Raw genomic sequence first — 15276 nt, 5'->3', positions numbered from 1 at the left:
TTAATACATACCTATTTTAACTTACATTGACGTCACATTATTGTCCTTAACTTACTTCACGCGAAATGTTTGTTCACTGTATCACTTACTCGTAGTAATAGTTCATTTACTGTCCGTTGAAACACTGGCACCAAAAAAAAAAACGAAACGCACATTACACAATTTCCGTTAACACTTCAATCAAACACTTATCGGAGCCGTACGAGCAGCACGCTGCAGCTCAGCTAGAGCGACCTCCTGGCGCATCCATTTTTTGTAGGTTTTCTTACACCTTCTGTACAGGGCGTAGCCTCCTCCGATGACGATTATGACGAGCAATATACCCAAGATAATATTAGTGACACTTGCGTGGAATCGAAGTTCGTCGGTGCTCGCAGAAGCCTTATTGTCACCTCCGGCCGCAGTTTGTGCAATAATTACCTCTTCTTTTGATTTTGTAGCCCCCATAGTGAAACTTTTTAAATCAGAAAACCTTAACTGCGAGAAAAAACATCACGTTATTTACTTTTGTTCTAATTGTCCACTTGAGCTATGTTAACATGGTAATGAACTGCGCTCTCAATACCGATCGGTGACTGACCGCACGCGCGACACCGTATATGGCAGGGTCGCCATGTAAGGTGAGGGTTCGGAGTAGAGTGGAAACGACTGTTTAGATTAAATGATGATTTAATACTACTCTCATACATGAGTAATTGGTCCTTATATATAACTTATCAGCTACGTACATAACTATACATAGTATACACTACAATGTGAGGTCCGACCACTTCGTTCATCTTGCAGTGCAAGGTAAATTACTGAGTTGCTGACCTTATTATCCATAGATAGATAGATAGATAGAATACTCTTTTCCCCTCACTAGCTTGGAAACACGTGTTTTGTCCTTTAATACCAGCGGGTAAAAACGCATTTTATCCACTAGTGGGTAAAGTAATTTGACCTTGAATAAAGTCAAATTAAGTGCTTTAAAATTTATAAAAGTAGGTGAATCTAGTAATGAAGATGATTTACCACCTGTGCAACTACTGGAAGCAGTGATAAACGCATTTTTTGCGTTGTAGTTTCCTCGCTATAGTGAGGGGAAAAGTTTTGTGTTACACACGGGTGCAAATGTATTTTACTTCTCGTGTGTTAAAAAACTCGCAAGTTCAGGATTCTATTCTCGAACCACTCGCTTCGCTCGTGGTTCAACTATAGAATCCTTTCGCTTGCTCGTTTTTCAATTCCACACTCGGCGTTAAAATACAACTTTGCCCCCTTGTATAACAAATAACTATTATTGGCACACCTCAGCAAAAGATACAGTGGAGACAAAACACATGATTATAAATAGAGGCAGACAACAGGCGGTCTTATCGCTAAAGAGCGATCTCTACCAGACAACCTTTGGGTAGCGGAAATAAAACATACCTAATCAAAAAATATCCATACTTAATATTATAAATGGGAAAGTGTGTGTGTCTGTTTGTTTGCAAAACGGAGCAACGAATTAACGTGATTTTTTTAATTGGAGATAGTTGAAGGGATGGAAAGTGACATAGGCTACTTATTTTCTTTCTAACCCCCCATTTCCCTAAAATGTTTGCATGTAGCATTCCGTAATTTTTGATTTTAATGCGAGCGAAGCCGCGGGAAAAAGCTAGTTACGAGTATAAATATGAAATATGGTTTAGCGCTTAGCTTGTTATTTGGAGGTGCGATTGCGTACTGCTTACTCTTAGAGTTGGCCAAAGATGCCTCCCAAGTAACATTTTAGTGCTATAATTTTGGTTTTCGACGCCAAAAGCTACTATAGATGTCGTATAAAGGTTTTCGGCGTGACCGCTTGTCGTATAAAAGCCTCCAGTAACACCTTTTAGCTCTATAAGCTTATACCGCTAAAAGGTGTTATTAGGAAGTGATGTAAACGTTTATATCACCATTTTATAGAGCCGCTATAGGCCTGGTCTATAACAGGATCAAATATGACTACTATAGATCTATATTATTGTATAATAGTGTTAGGAATCACTGCTATGCAATAAATTTGCGCTATTAAGGTTCCCGACAAGCCGCTATAGTTGTTGCGTTATACAGCTAAAAGGTGTTATTAGGAAGTGATGTAAACGTTTATATCACCATTTTATAGAGCCGCTATAGGCCTGGTCTATAACAGGATCAAATATGACTACTATATAACAATATTATTATATAATGGTGTTAGAAATCACTGTTATGCAATCAATTTGCGCTATTAAGGTTCCCGACAAGCCGCTATAGTTGTTGCGTTATACAGCTAAAAGGTGTTATTAGGAAGTGATGTAAACGTTTATATCACCATTTTATAGAGCCGCTATAGGCCCGGTGTATAACAGGATCAAATATGACTACTATAGAACAATATTATTATATAATGGTGTTAGAAATCACTGTTATGCAATCAATTTACGCTATTAAGGTTCCCGACAAGCCGCTATAGTTGTTGTGTTATACAGCTAAAAGGTGTTATTAGGAAGTGATGTAAACGTTTATATCACCATTTTATAGAGCCGCTATAGGCCTGGTCTATAACAGGATCAAATAACCTACTAAAGAACAATATTATTGTATAATAGTGTTAGGAATCCCTGTTATGCTATCAATTTGCGCTATTAAGGTTCCCAACAAGCCGCTTATAGTATTTTTAGTAGTCGTATTTTAACAGAAATTAAAACCTAACTATACCACTACTTTGGGATATAGTGGCTTTGGAAAACACTGCTACAGTATTTAACATTGTAGTAGTGATATGAATACCATTATAGAGCTATTTTGCTGTATAATGAAGTTTCAGGATACGTTTATATAGCTTTGAAAAGCGTTAATAGTCGTTTTCTAATGCCTTTTATATCTCATCGCCGTATACGTCACAATTACTCTTTTATATCACAGAACTGTGGAATAATGGTTTCGGTATCTCTTTTAAAACACAATAGCGTTATAGCTGAGTTTACTATATGTTTTATAAAAAAAAACTGTTTAGAAGATCTTTCTATAGTAAAACATTGAAAACAAGTATTGTTTTCTATATAAAGAACTTATAAGTTAAACTGGATCATAGTTAAAGTCTCATGCAACCCTAATTGAATCCACAATGGCGGGCTTATGGCAGTGAATGCGTATGATAAGTGACATAGTCGAACTATAAAAGCGTATGTTTTACTTCTTGGATCCATAGTAGAAACTATGGTGCCAATAATTTTATTGTATTAAATTATATTTATTTATTTTATTCAAAACAGGTATAAATCGAGGGCGCACTTAAAATACTCCATTAAACTAATATTCTTTTAACGGTAAAATTTCCATCGCATACCTTTTTGCAGTAATGATGGAATTATACGAAATCCAAATTATATTGATTGACACTAAACTTCACAAGTTCACACGCCACTTTTCATAAAGTTCCTCGTTTAGAACAGTTTTTGTTAAATTTTACACACATTAAATTATTTTATAAATTTCATTCATTCGCATTAAAAGGGACGGCAACTGCTATTACAGAACAAAAAACCTGTATAACGGAATCTCAAATGCTACTATAGCATAAATTGATACTATAATAGCGTTACTGTGTCCTCTATGTCAACAAATTAGCACAATAGTCATCATCACATCACCATTATAGACCTTAAACGTCACGGATGATACTGCTATAGCCCTATTATATCACTAAATGGCTGCATAATTGCGCCAAATCGGCTCTACAGTACCAATAAAGACTATTTATAGGACCATTTAATGTGATTTAATTTGGTGCTCTCGACCACTATAGGACCAGAAATTGTTACTTCTAGTCTTACTAAGATGGCATATAGACGAGAAATTTCGACGGCTTCCGCCATGGCGGAGTGGCCATAGCCAAGGGAGACCGCCCGGATTGCAAAAGTCCGTCATTTTTCCAATACTTACATGGCATCTTATTTCGAATATTAAGCTCAGGGTGCGTAGAAACAAAACGCTCGTAGATATCTATCTCTATCGCTCTTGCGTATTGGCGCGACAGAGCCAGACTACCTTTCGCGGCGTTTCGTTTTCGTTTCGCGTCATAAAAGTGCCATTCGGCTACGGGGCCAGGTTGTAGGGTACTTATATTGATTTCTGTTTTATACTTTCCTAGAACCCCCGGAGCCACCATCAAACTTCCGAGTTCTAGAGACCACATCGAGGTCGGTTCGCCTGCAATGGCGGCGGCCCTACGACGGTAACTCACCCGTTCTGGGTTACGTTGTCCAGTATCGGAAACACGACTCAACTAGTTCGGATTCTTGGAGGGACGCTGACACGCACAATGTCTCGGTCTCGGCGCATAACTTGGACAGTTACTCTGAGTAAGTTCTAACGATATCATCCCTTTTGCAGCACCATCTCTCTCGCTATACCGTAATATTCTAAAGGATTTATATAAGAGTTGCAAGCACAAATTGCTCGCCCTTAGTGCGTTTTCATTAAATAAATAATAAATAAATAAATATTACAGGACATTCTTACACAGATTGACTGAGTCCCACGGTAAGCTCAAGAAGGCTTGTGTTGCAGGTACTCAGACAACGATTAATATACTTATATACATAGAAAACATCCATGACTCAGGAACAAATATCTGTGCTCATCACACAAATAAATGCCCTTACCGGGATTCGAACCCGGGACCACGGCGTAGCAGGCAGGGTCACTACCGACTGCGCCAGACCGGTCGTCAAACATTATCTGATCCGATATCGGATGTAGGACCGATATCCTATACATTGAAGCCGCCATCTTTGACTTTTCCCTTTGAAATCCTTCCGACATCCGATATCGGAAAGGATAATGTGAAAACGCAATTAGAGTTTGCAAAAGGCGCCTAGCCTTATCTGAGATAACATATACACTCACTAGAGAAATTTTGTCGGGTACCACGGCGGGCACCGTGGTCTACTGGTAATGACGTTAACAGCGTATCTGCTTTTCAAAAATATTAAATGTAAAATGACAATTAGATTGTTGATGAAAAGTTTATCTCTATAGTTTAGAAATAGGATTTTCTTGGAGACTACATCATCGATCTATCTGAAATGGTCTCGGTGACGTCAATTCCTGTCGTACCGAACTTGCACAGTGACGGAATTTTTGTCAGTCTTTATACCTAATATTGAATATCTTCCACAACAGAACCGAAGGCGCAACAATCTCCGGTTTGGAGCCAGCGACAGCGTATCTAGTGCGAGCTCGAACAGTGACTGCTCAATTCGCGTCGACTCACACGAGAGCGTTGCTCGCTCTGACGTCACATGAACCTCCGGCGCGTGCGCCGCTGAGTCTGCGGGCTTCAGCTCCGAGGGCTTCCACTATTGAACTTGCTTGGCAGGTAAGGGACATTCCAAAAAGGTATTCGAAGAACGTATACCAAAAGCATACCTACAGAAACCAGATTATATACCGAAAATCATATATAATGAAAATATTGCCTTTTTTGCAAAATTCGATACGTGAAAAACTAATTTATCCATAAGTTGACTTTATAAGCTCGTTTCGTCAACTTACTGTCATGGTTCAGGGATTTTATCAAATCCCTAAACAAATCTAGTGAAATGACAAATCGTGGCGTGTGTATTGGTCGATTTTTTTATTTCATTAAACAGAGTCAGGGATTTTGTCAAATGACTGAAATTTTCTAGAGAAATGATGAAATGGATTCGCCATTTTGAGATCCTACGTGATTTGATCATATCCTTTAGAGATTTTATCACTTCTCTGTTTTGGCCATTTCCCTGCGACATATACAAGTATTTCCTCAATTTAAACGATCACAATTTAAACCAACCTTGCTGGGGATTCAATGTGCTTGAAAAAGTCACGTCTGAACTCTGGATTTTGCATATACAACCTATTTTTATAGCCACCACCATCATCATCATGGAACGGTGAACTGCTTGGCTACTCCGTCTGGTGGTGGGCTTCCGCTGACGGAACGCTGTCAGGAGGGGCCAACGTTGGTATGGAGTTTGCCACCGTACGGGGGCAAATCACTAAATATACTATCGAGGGGCTGGAGCATTATACTCGGTGAGTACAAGGTGACACCGTCTTCATCATAGAACAGAGAACTTCTAGGTTAGCTGGGCTCGTGGTAGGTCTCCGCTGACGGCACTCTGTCAGGAGGGGCCAATATTGGCATGGAGCTCGCTACCGTACGGGGGCAGATCACTAAATACACTATCGAGGAGCTGGAGCATTATACTCGTTGAGTACAAGGTGACACCAACTTCATCGCAGAACAGGGAACTTCTAGGTGACTGCTTTACATCAGGCGGGCCGTATGCTTGTTTGCCACCGACGTAGTATTAAAAAAAAAAAAAGGTTAGGTTGGTCTGGTCGTAGGCCAACGTCGGCATGGAGTTCGCTACCGCTAGGATGCAGATCACTAAATATACTATCGAGGGGCTAGATTAGAGCATTATAGTCGGTAAGTAAATGTTTACGTAGATTGTAAAAAGTTGAGTTATTCACGGTATCGTGCTGTATTAGATATTTGATTATTATCAACAAATCCTGTAAATTAGTGATGTGCAAGTTGGGGAAACTTTCAAAAAAAAACTTAAATTTCTTGACAAATTTACGAAACTATCACGAAAAATAAAGGGAATTTAAATTTATTAAATGGAAAGTTTCCATCCATACAATTGTCCATACAAATGAAAAGTTTCCGAAGTTTTCCTATGTGAAACTTTGATGATTTTGGAAACTTTCCGTCGGCACATCAGTACTGTGAATTCAACATCTGTATCATCTCTTCGAATTGTATAAATAGTGCCTAATGTCATAACCTTGAAAGCTATGCGAGCAATTAATGTCCTTTGTAAAGACAAACATATTTTTGTTTTCCAATTACATTAATTCCTTGAAACTGTATTTGTAGAAAACAAGCTCTAACCTCTAATATGTTTTAGGTATTCCGTAAGCGTGAGGGCCTTCAACAGCGCTGGCGCCGGCCCAGCGACCGCGCCCGTCAATACGTTGACTCAAGAAAGTGGTAAGACTAGCTGTTAGACTCCGCATGTATCATAGACTTCAGTTTTAGACTCCAAATGTGCTAAGACAAGCCTTCAACGCTGGCGTCAATGTGTTAACTCAAGAAAGTGGTAAGTCTGACTATAGACTCTGCATCAAGCATTTAGCGCTTAAATTTGGACCCTTGTACGTCAAGACACGCCATGAAAACACACCGTCAGCGCTAGCGGCTTGCGTCCGTCAATATCGGCATTGAGGCAAGAAAGTGGTAAGACTAATTCTTTAGACTCCGCATTCTTATAAACCCTGTATTTCAGACCTTGCTATGATAATAAAATAACCTATATTGTAAGCGAGATATTTGCGTCTGGTGGAGTATTTGCTTCTTTTGAAAATATTTTTTCAACAGAATAATCTGACGGTAATTTGTGATTGACGTTAATTAATTTGATTGCGTTACGGCTATTTATACCTTTACAATAACCCTTGAAACGACAGTTATTAGCCTGTATTGCTGTTGGAATTTTTCATTACTCCATAAAATAAAGTAGAAAGGTTTTCGGTATCAGATTGATAACTAATATCAACTTGTAGATTAAATAAATGTAGGTACCTACAAAACCCACATTTATTTAATCTACAATACAAGTTATAAACAATGAACAGCAGTATATGAAGGGAAATGATCTGGGGTTGGTAAGTGACGTGCGATTTATTGCCTCGAGAACTCTACGGAATTGATCAATACCTACTTTTATAGCCTTTCTTGAGGTTTTCTTATGCAACTTGACCCAGAATAATAGGTAAGTCTTAAAATCGGTCAGTTTTAACATTCAACCTGATTCAACCTTTAAGATTCATCGATAAATCGTATATATTTCTTTCTTTATTTGAGAAGTCTTGTAACTAATATGTACATAAATCTTAATTACATTTCGAATCGAGCGCGACATCTAAAATTAGACTATTGCAAATGTAATGTCACGCTATTACACTATATACATCGGGTTGGCTCGCCAATACACACCGCACGTCCGTGCTCCATCACACTCGGACACCGACTGCCATATGTACTCGAGACACCTATACACTACATCCCTTTCTTGTTTTAATATTTTTTTTATAAATATTTCATTTGCAGCTGTAGTTCAAATAACCACTTAATGAAGTCGTGACTTACGTTACTTTTACGTAAATTCACCCCTGTAAGGAAGTATACTTAGGTAAGTATTTATCTAGTTTGTTTTGGTTTTCACCTTACTCTCAAACATCGACTAATGCTACCATAGGACATTTAAGTGTGATGGTTGTACAACATTTTATCATTCAAGTAAATGCCTTATTTAGGTAAATAGCTTAACCATTTATAAATTTAGCAACATCACATAATTTTGTGTATTAAACCAACCAACAGGTAGATGGTAACTTCACTAATTAAAAATAAATATCATTTCTCTTGGTTGGACGGAAATTATTGTAATGATTCCGGGCTGTGATTTATGTAAATAATAAATCAATTTTATAAACCCACTACACATAAACCCAAATAACATTTTGGTACCTAAAAACATTTGGCAATCTAGGTAGGTAACCAAACCGTTTACTAGGTAGGTAGGAGCCACACACCGACACCTGTATAGGCATGACAATCTAGGAAGGCTGGCCGTATGTTGTCAATTGCCTCAAACATTTTATTAATTACATCTATCGGTTACCTGCTTAAGGTTTATATTCGCACGGTTGAAAGAAATAACATTTCATTTATTTTTATTTGGTTTTGACTTAATTCTTGAAAAACTGCCGTTATAATAATTTCGCTTTGTAGTATTTAATGACCACTTTCATTTAGCTTCATTACGTTCCGAAACTACTAAGAATGCCAGTAATTTAAAACGGCAGGTAACCAAACCTGTTTACAAAAAGATAACGGTGCATCATGGCGCATCGTTACTCGATTTTATAGGTTATGTTACTTATGTTTCTATCCCATCCTCGTCGCCACTTGTAATGTCACGCTATTACACTATATACATCGGGTTGGCTCGCCAATACACACCGCACGTCCGTGCTCCATCACACTCGGACACCGACTGCCATATGTACTCGAGACACCTATACACTACAGCAAATACAAATAACATGCTAAACATCACACAATTTAATTGTCATTAATTAGGTCCAATTTTTAAAACGATTGCATGTGCAGCACGCTCACAAACACTGGGAGCAGTAATCAATGCCACAGACAGACACACACACAAACAGACAGACACTTCGTTTTTACGTCTGGGGTTAAAAATAAGTAGGTATTAGCGCCAGCGCCACTAACTGACGCGGGCATCGGGGTTAAATATCAACTGTCATGTCTGATGATGATGTTATTTGGAAATAATCTGACTGTCTAACTTCCACCCGCACACGTGCACCCAATCCGTACACCCGTGCTAGCAAGCGGATGCCCATTTAGGTCTGCCGTTTGCGCAAATCGCCTGGTTTGCTAGGCTAGGCAAGTATGGTCGCGCGACGGCGATGCGACGCATACGAAATCAAACCTTATCGATATGGAAGTAGACGATGCGATGAGACGGCGACGGCGACGGTCGCGCGACCGTCGCCCACGCAAGACACGGCGTAAATGAGAAAACATCTGGCCGACCCTATCGCACATACAAACAGTGCGATAGGAACGCTTGCTGTTTTATCATTTATCGCGCGACCATGTTTGCCAACCAAAGATTTGAATGAAGTTACATTATCTCTGCTCGTTAGAGTAACTTTCGGAACAATACTACGTATTATTCCATAATATCCACCGCTGTTTTGTCTACAAAACCCAACAATGTACAATCCAATGCAAAATCTTAAGAGGATTTCATGAGCAGGAAACTGCTTAACTCGGTATTAAGTGAATAGACAAGGATATGCTTCAAAATATTATAAAAGCGAGCATTTGCATTAATGTTGCACGTCTCGCAATTATAATTAATTAAATAAAGGAGAGTTTCTGCAAATTAACTGGAAAGTGCAGTAAAACTGTGGTAAACTTTTAGCACACCTCGGACACTGGCGATCAAATATATGAAAGAGGCGTGTTCCTGACACACATTCTAAGCTCGTGTAGGTGAACGCGTACCATGCTTGTATGAGTCAGATATGACAGGTCGACTGTTCGCGTTTTTGACAGGCGGTAACTGTGAGGTAACCGAGAGGGGGTGGGCGGCGCTTCCAGCGGGGAGCGGGAGTGGCCATACTGTACGATAGTACTCTTCATTATACTGTGCTTTTAGTGCAAATTTTGATTTAAAATCTAGTTTGTATATGTCGCAGTAAGATAGATAAAGCCGTTATATAGTTATAACCCTAGGAATATAATTATATGTCGTAACATAGTTAAACGAAAGCGATTAATTGCTATCTTACTAGGAATATAACTATAATACGTTACTAGTTTAGTCATATAGTTATATGACTGGATTCAGTTTAGTGAAATGATTGTAGGCAGGAGTGCGGCGGTGCGGCGGAGGTATAGTTATAACCCTAGGGATATAATTATATGCCGTAACATAGCTAAACGAAATCGATTCCTTACCATCTTACTAGGAATATAATTATAATACGTTACTAGTTTAGTTATATAATTATATCACTGGATTAAACTTAGTCTAGGGATATAATTATAATACGTCTCTAGTTAAGTAATATAGTTATATTACAGGATTAAGTTCAGTAGTATAATTGTAGCAGTGTAGTGCTGCAAATTGCACTATTTGCGACAATAAATATCATGTTTATCTTGTCAGATTAAATTAAAACTGCCATCGCACAAATCAAAATGCAGATACAATTTAAAAAATGAATAAATCGGATATTTTGAAAAGAACCGGGAGCACCGGTTCCTAAATTTTTGTCCCGGTTCTTTCGCCACCATAAAATTACCGGGATTTACCGAGAAATACCGGGAGCATGCCCTAACTGTTACGTTTTAACTAATATAGCTTGGATTCGTTTGTTTAGTAACTAAACCTTGTGTACTATGTTCGATAGAAAATAAACTTTTCTCAAACATGCAATGAAATATTGTCTTTACGTTCCTTAAAATGGGCTGGGAAGTATCGCTTTTTGGGCGCAACAACTCGAGAGGACTGTAAAGGGATTTCATATTATTTTTTAGGCCTAGGCCTGCAAAGTAACTTTTTTTTATAAAATATTGTCTTTTAGAGCATTTTTTTTTATTTCATTGTATGTTTGAGAAAAGCACTATACATGCCTCGGCGTGAAAACGGATTCCCGGCCTCGTATCCCTATCCGGCCTCGCTCGCACGCTCGCTCGGCCGTATATACCCACTTGGCCGGAAATCCTCATTTTCCCGGCCTCTGATGTAATGTACTATTGTTCTAACGTCAGTGACGGTTTTGTTATTCCAAATCGTGCCGCTATACGTATTATGAAACACTGATTTAAACTTTCGCGATTTTTACACATATTTAAAATTGCAAACGAGACTTAATACATAGTAATACGCGATTAAGTCCCGTTTGCAATTTTAAATACCGTATTATAATTATATTCCTAGTAAGATGGTAATCGCTTTTGTTTAGCTATGTTACGGCATATAATTATATCCCTAGGGTTATAACTATACCTCCGCCGCACCGCCGCACTCCTGCCTACAATCATTTCACTAAACTGAATCTAGTCATATAACTATATGACTAAACTAGTAACGTATTATAGTTATATTCCTAGTAAGATAGCAATTAATCGCTTTCGTTTAACTATGTTACGACGTATAATTATATTCCTAGGGTTATAACTATATAACGGCTTTATCTATCTTACTGCGACATATACAAAGTAACAGTGTGAAACAAAACTGAAAACATAAATAAAAATTGTAACGAAAAAACCGCCAGGCTTCAATGGGACTGGGCTGGCCACGTCTATCGCATACATCCGGATAGGTAGGCTAACATAGCCACCAAGTGGACGCCGACGAAGAAGCGTGGGCCGGACAGGCCCAAGGCAAAGATGGCGAAACGATCTTGACGCCTTTCTGAAGAACTGGCCGGAGGAAACGGAGAATCGGGAGTCATGGAGAGCCAGGGAGGAGGCCTTTGTCCAGCAGTGGGACACCCAAATAAGCTAACAAAAAAAACACAGGACATAAGTACAGATGTAATGTAGGTAGTGCGAAAAGATTTGCCTTCGTATTGTTACGGAAACGTGCGAACGTGTCATGTACTGACATTGACTGAACTAGCATGACAAATACGAACGTTTCCGGAAGAATACGAAGGAAACCCTTTTTGCACTACATCTGTACTAGGTATGTGGTAGGTATGATATTTTCTATTGCCCTTTTCGTATTTAAATATCCCGTTAATCTGACTTTTAGATACTGTATTCTAAATTAATACCAGGAATTCGATCTGTTATAAATCGTCCACTGATTTAGGTAGATTAGTTGCATCATTTAGCACAGTAATACGGAAAGCTACACTCTGACTAATTATAAGCAGCAGAATCAGCCCAAGCTATGTTGGCAATGGTAAATAAATAATAATTAAATAAATATCATGGGGTATTCTGACACAGATTGAGTGAGTCCCTTGGGTAAGCGAGGTAAGCTCAAGAATGCTTGCATTGTGGGTACTCAGAAATCGATACCCATATACTAATATGATAAATGGGAAAGTGTGTGTGTCTGTTTGTTTGTCCGTCTTTCACGGCAAAACGGAGCGACGAATTAACGTGATGTTTTAAGTGGAGTTAGCTGAAGGGATAGAGAGTGACATAGGCTACTATTTGTCTCTTTCTAACCCCCACTACCCTTAAACGGGGGGTGGAAGTTTGTATGGAGAATTCCGAATTTAAGTCGAGCGAAGTCGCGGGCAAAAGCTAGTATAACAAATACAAATAGGTACTTAAATAAATAAATTGTTCAATCATGAGCTTTCAAGGGTACTTTTTTGTGTACAGTGCCATCAGAAGGTCCCCGCGGCGTGCGCTGCCGCGCCGTGTCCCCGCAGAGTCTAAAGGTGGAGTGGTCACCACCGCCTGCGCACGCGCACCACGGCTCGCTGCTGGGGTACAAGCTGCTGTACCGCCCTGAGCACAGTGAGTATGGACAAATGTAGCGCAACCAGTGTAGACTTGAGTATGAAGGAGACATCAGAACCCTGTCTGAAGGTGGAGTGGTCACCACCGGCTGCGCACGCGCACCACGGCTCGCTGCTGGGGTACAAGCTGCTGTACCACCCTGAGCACAGTGAGTATGGACAAATGTAGCGCAACCAGTGTAGACTTGAGTATGAAGGAGACATCAGGACCCTGTCTGAAGGTGGAGTGGTCACCACCGCCTGCGCACGCGCACCATGGCTCGCTGCTGGGATACAAGCTGCTGTACCGCCCTGAGCACAGTGAGTATGGACAAATGTAGAACCATCCAGTCTAGACTTGAGTATGAAGGAGCTCACGAAACGCTCACGAAACGAAACGCTCGTACATATCTATCTCTATCGCTCTTGCGTATTGGCGCGACAGAGCCAGACTACCTTTCGCGGCGTTTCGGTTTCGTTTCGCGTCGTAGAAATGGCATTCGGCTGCGGCACCTGGTATAAACTTCTGTACCGCCCTGAGCACAGTAAGTATGAACAAATGTTGAGCCATCCAGTCAAAAATGTTTAGAAAGGAATCGGTAACTGTCAAAGGTTTGCATAGATGACCCTATCTAAAATTTTGTTCTATAATGGAAAACATATTCCGGAAAAAACAAGAATTTAGCACAGTTAAAGGCATTGAATAGGGAAGCTATGATGGCACCATCGTTAGAATAGGTGTCTTCTAGTCAAATCAGCTTCTTTTTAAGAACTGTCAAAACGATTTTTAACGAATTGCTAATATGGAATTTATATGAAATCGAATTGAGTTACGTCACGGTCAACTCAGTTACTTATGAAATAGAAATTGGATTTAAAAATAACTTCTGTCCATGTTTTCTTATAATTATCTGATGCTTCACTTCGTGCATGGTATAAAATATTTCATTTCCTATACCGGCCGACCCCATTGGAAAGGAATGTATTTGTTACAGAGCCAATTAAATAGTTACCCATATAGCAATGCTCTGCTTAAATTATACATTAACAGCTAGTATAATACAAATATCCAATGCATTGCGATGTAGAGTATAATTATAATACTTAACGTTTTTTTTTGCCACATTTTTCTTGTCAAAAGTGGTACTGGAACTTGTACTCTACTATACTAGTTTCATGTACTCTGCCTACCCCTTTATGGGAAACAGGCGTGATTGTATTGTATGATTGTATTTTTCTCGTCAATATAAATTATATGATTATATCCCATACCAGCTGCAATACCGTTTTTATAACGTATTTAAAGTTAGACACTTAAATGTGCTACTTAACTGCTCAATAACTTCGCGCGCTAAATGGTTCATAAACGTGCGCGCAGTTTTATAAAGTCCAGCAATAACTTAATTTTAAACTGCTTTAGGCAGTTCGAAAACTCTCACGCGAACACATTTCTCATTGGAAATTAACCGTTGCATTGGAATAAACTTAAACAATCTCAATATTCCAAGCTGAATGATGGCAGTTGTTTGTCGGCAGCGGCGGAGTGGCTGGAGTGGGAGGTGCGCGCCGGCGGGGCCAGTTCAGGAGCGGGCGCGGAGGTGAAGCGCGTGGCGGGCGTCGAGACGCTGCTGCTGGCGCTGCGCCCGTATACCAACTATACGGTACAGGCGCTGGCGTACACGGGGGCGGGGGACGGTGTGCCCGCTCACCCTGTGCACTGTACTACGCAACAAGATGGCAAGTGTCTTTTAATACTTTACAGAGGTTAATTCACGAAAGCTGGCACGCGTGGAATGAACAATACTTTCATTGTGTGACTGAATGCATTGGTATACAGTCGGATCCAACATTTTCGCGTATTGAAGCGCGTAGCGAGCGTAAGCTATCTATCTCTATCGCTCTTGCGTATTGGCGCGACGGAGCCAGACTACATTTTTACGGCGTTTCGGTGGCGTTTCGCGTCGCAGAAATGCCATTCGGCTGCGGGGCCTGTATACAGACAGTCTGATCCAACATTTTATTAGTGAATGTGATACAGTCGTAGATATTTTCATTCATTCCATTCATGCCAGCTCTTGTGAATTGCAATTGATATAGGAAGTCATCAAACAATTGACACCATTGAGCTTGGAACTTAACGGTTGCATTCAGCAAATAAACTTA

General features: G+C 39.7%; 1 protein-coding gene across 1 annotated transcript in view; it reads left to right on the top strand.

Moving 5' to 3' along the window:
* The window catches only part of LOC125232774 (Down syndrome cell adhesion molecule-like protein 1 homolog), a 161252-nt gene that overhangs the window by 122958 nt on the left and 23018 nt on the right, over positions 1-15276 (top strand). Inside the window, exons 20-27 of the mRNA XM_048138556.1 lie at positions 721-792; positions 4142-4352; positions 5176-5371; positions 5903-6069; positions 6954-7036; positions 12995-13132; positions 13318-13434; positions 14650-14850. Of these exons, the coding sequence (XP_047994513.1) occupies positions 721-792; positions 4142-4352; positions 5176-5371; positions 5903-6069; positions 6954-7036; positions 12995-13132; positions 13318-13434; positions 14650-14850 (1185 nt within the window). The remainder of the gene's footprint in view (positions 1-720; positions 793-4141; positions 4353-5175; positions 5372-5902; positions 6070-6953; positions 7037-12994; positions 13133-13317; positions 13435-14649; positions 14851-15276) is intronic.

This window comes from Leguminivora glycinivorella, chromosome 13 (assembly GCF_023078275.1).
Source record: "Leguminivora glycinivorella isolate SPB_JAAS2020 chromosome 13, LegGlyc_1.1, whole genome shotgun sequence".
Lineage (NCBI taxonomy): Eukaryota > Metazoa > Arthropoda > Insecta > Lepidoptera > Tortricidae > Leguminivora > Leguminivora glycinivorella.
Note: the sequence above shows the minus strand (reverse complement) of the source record. Positions and strands in the feature narration are given on the sequence as shown.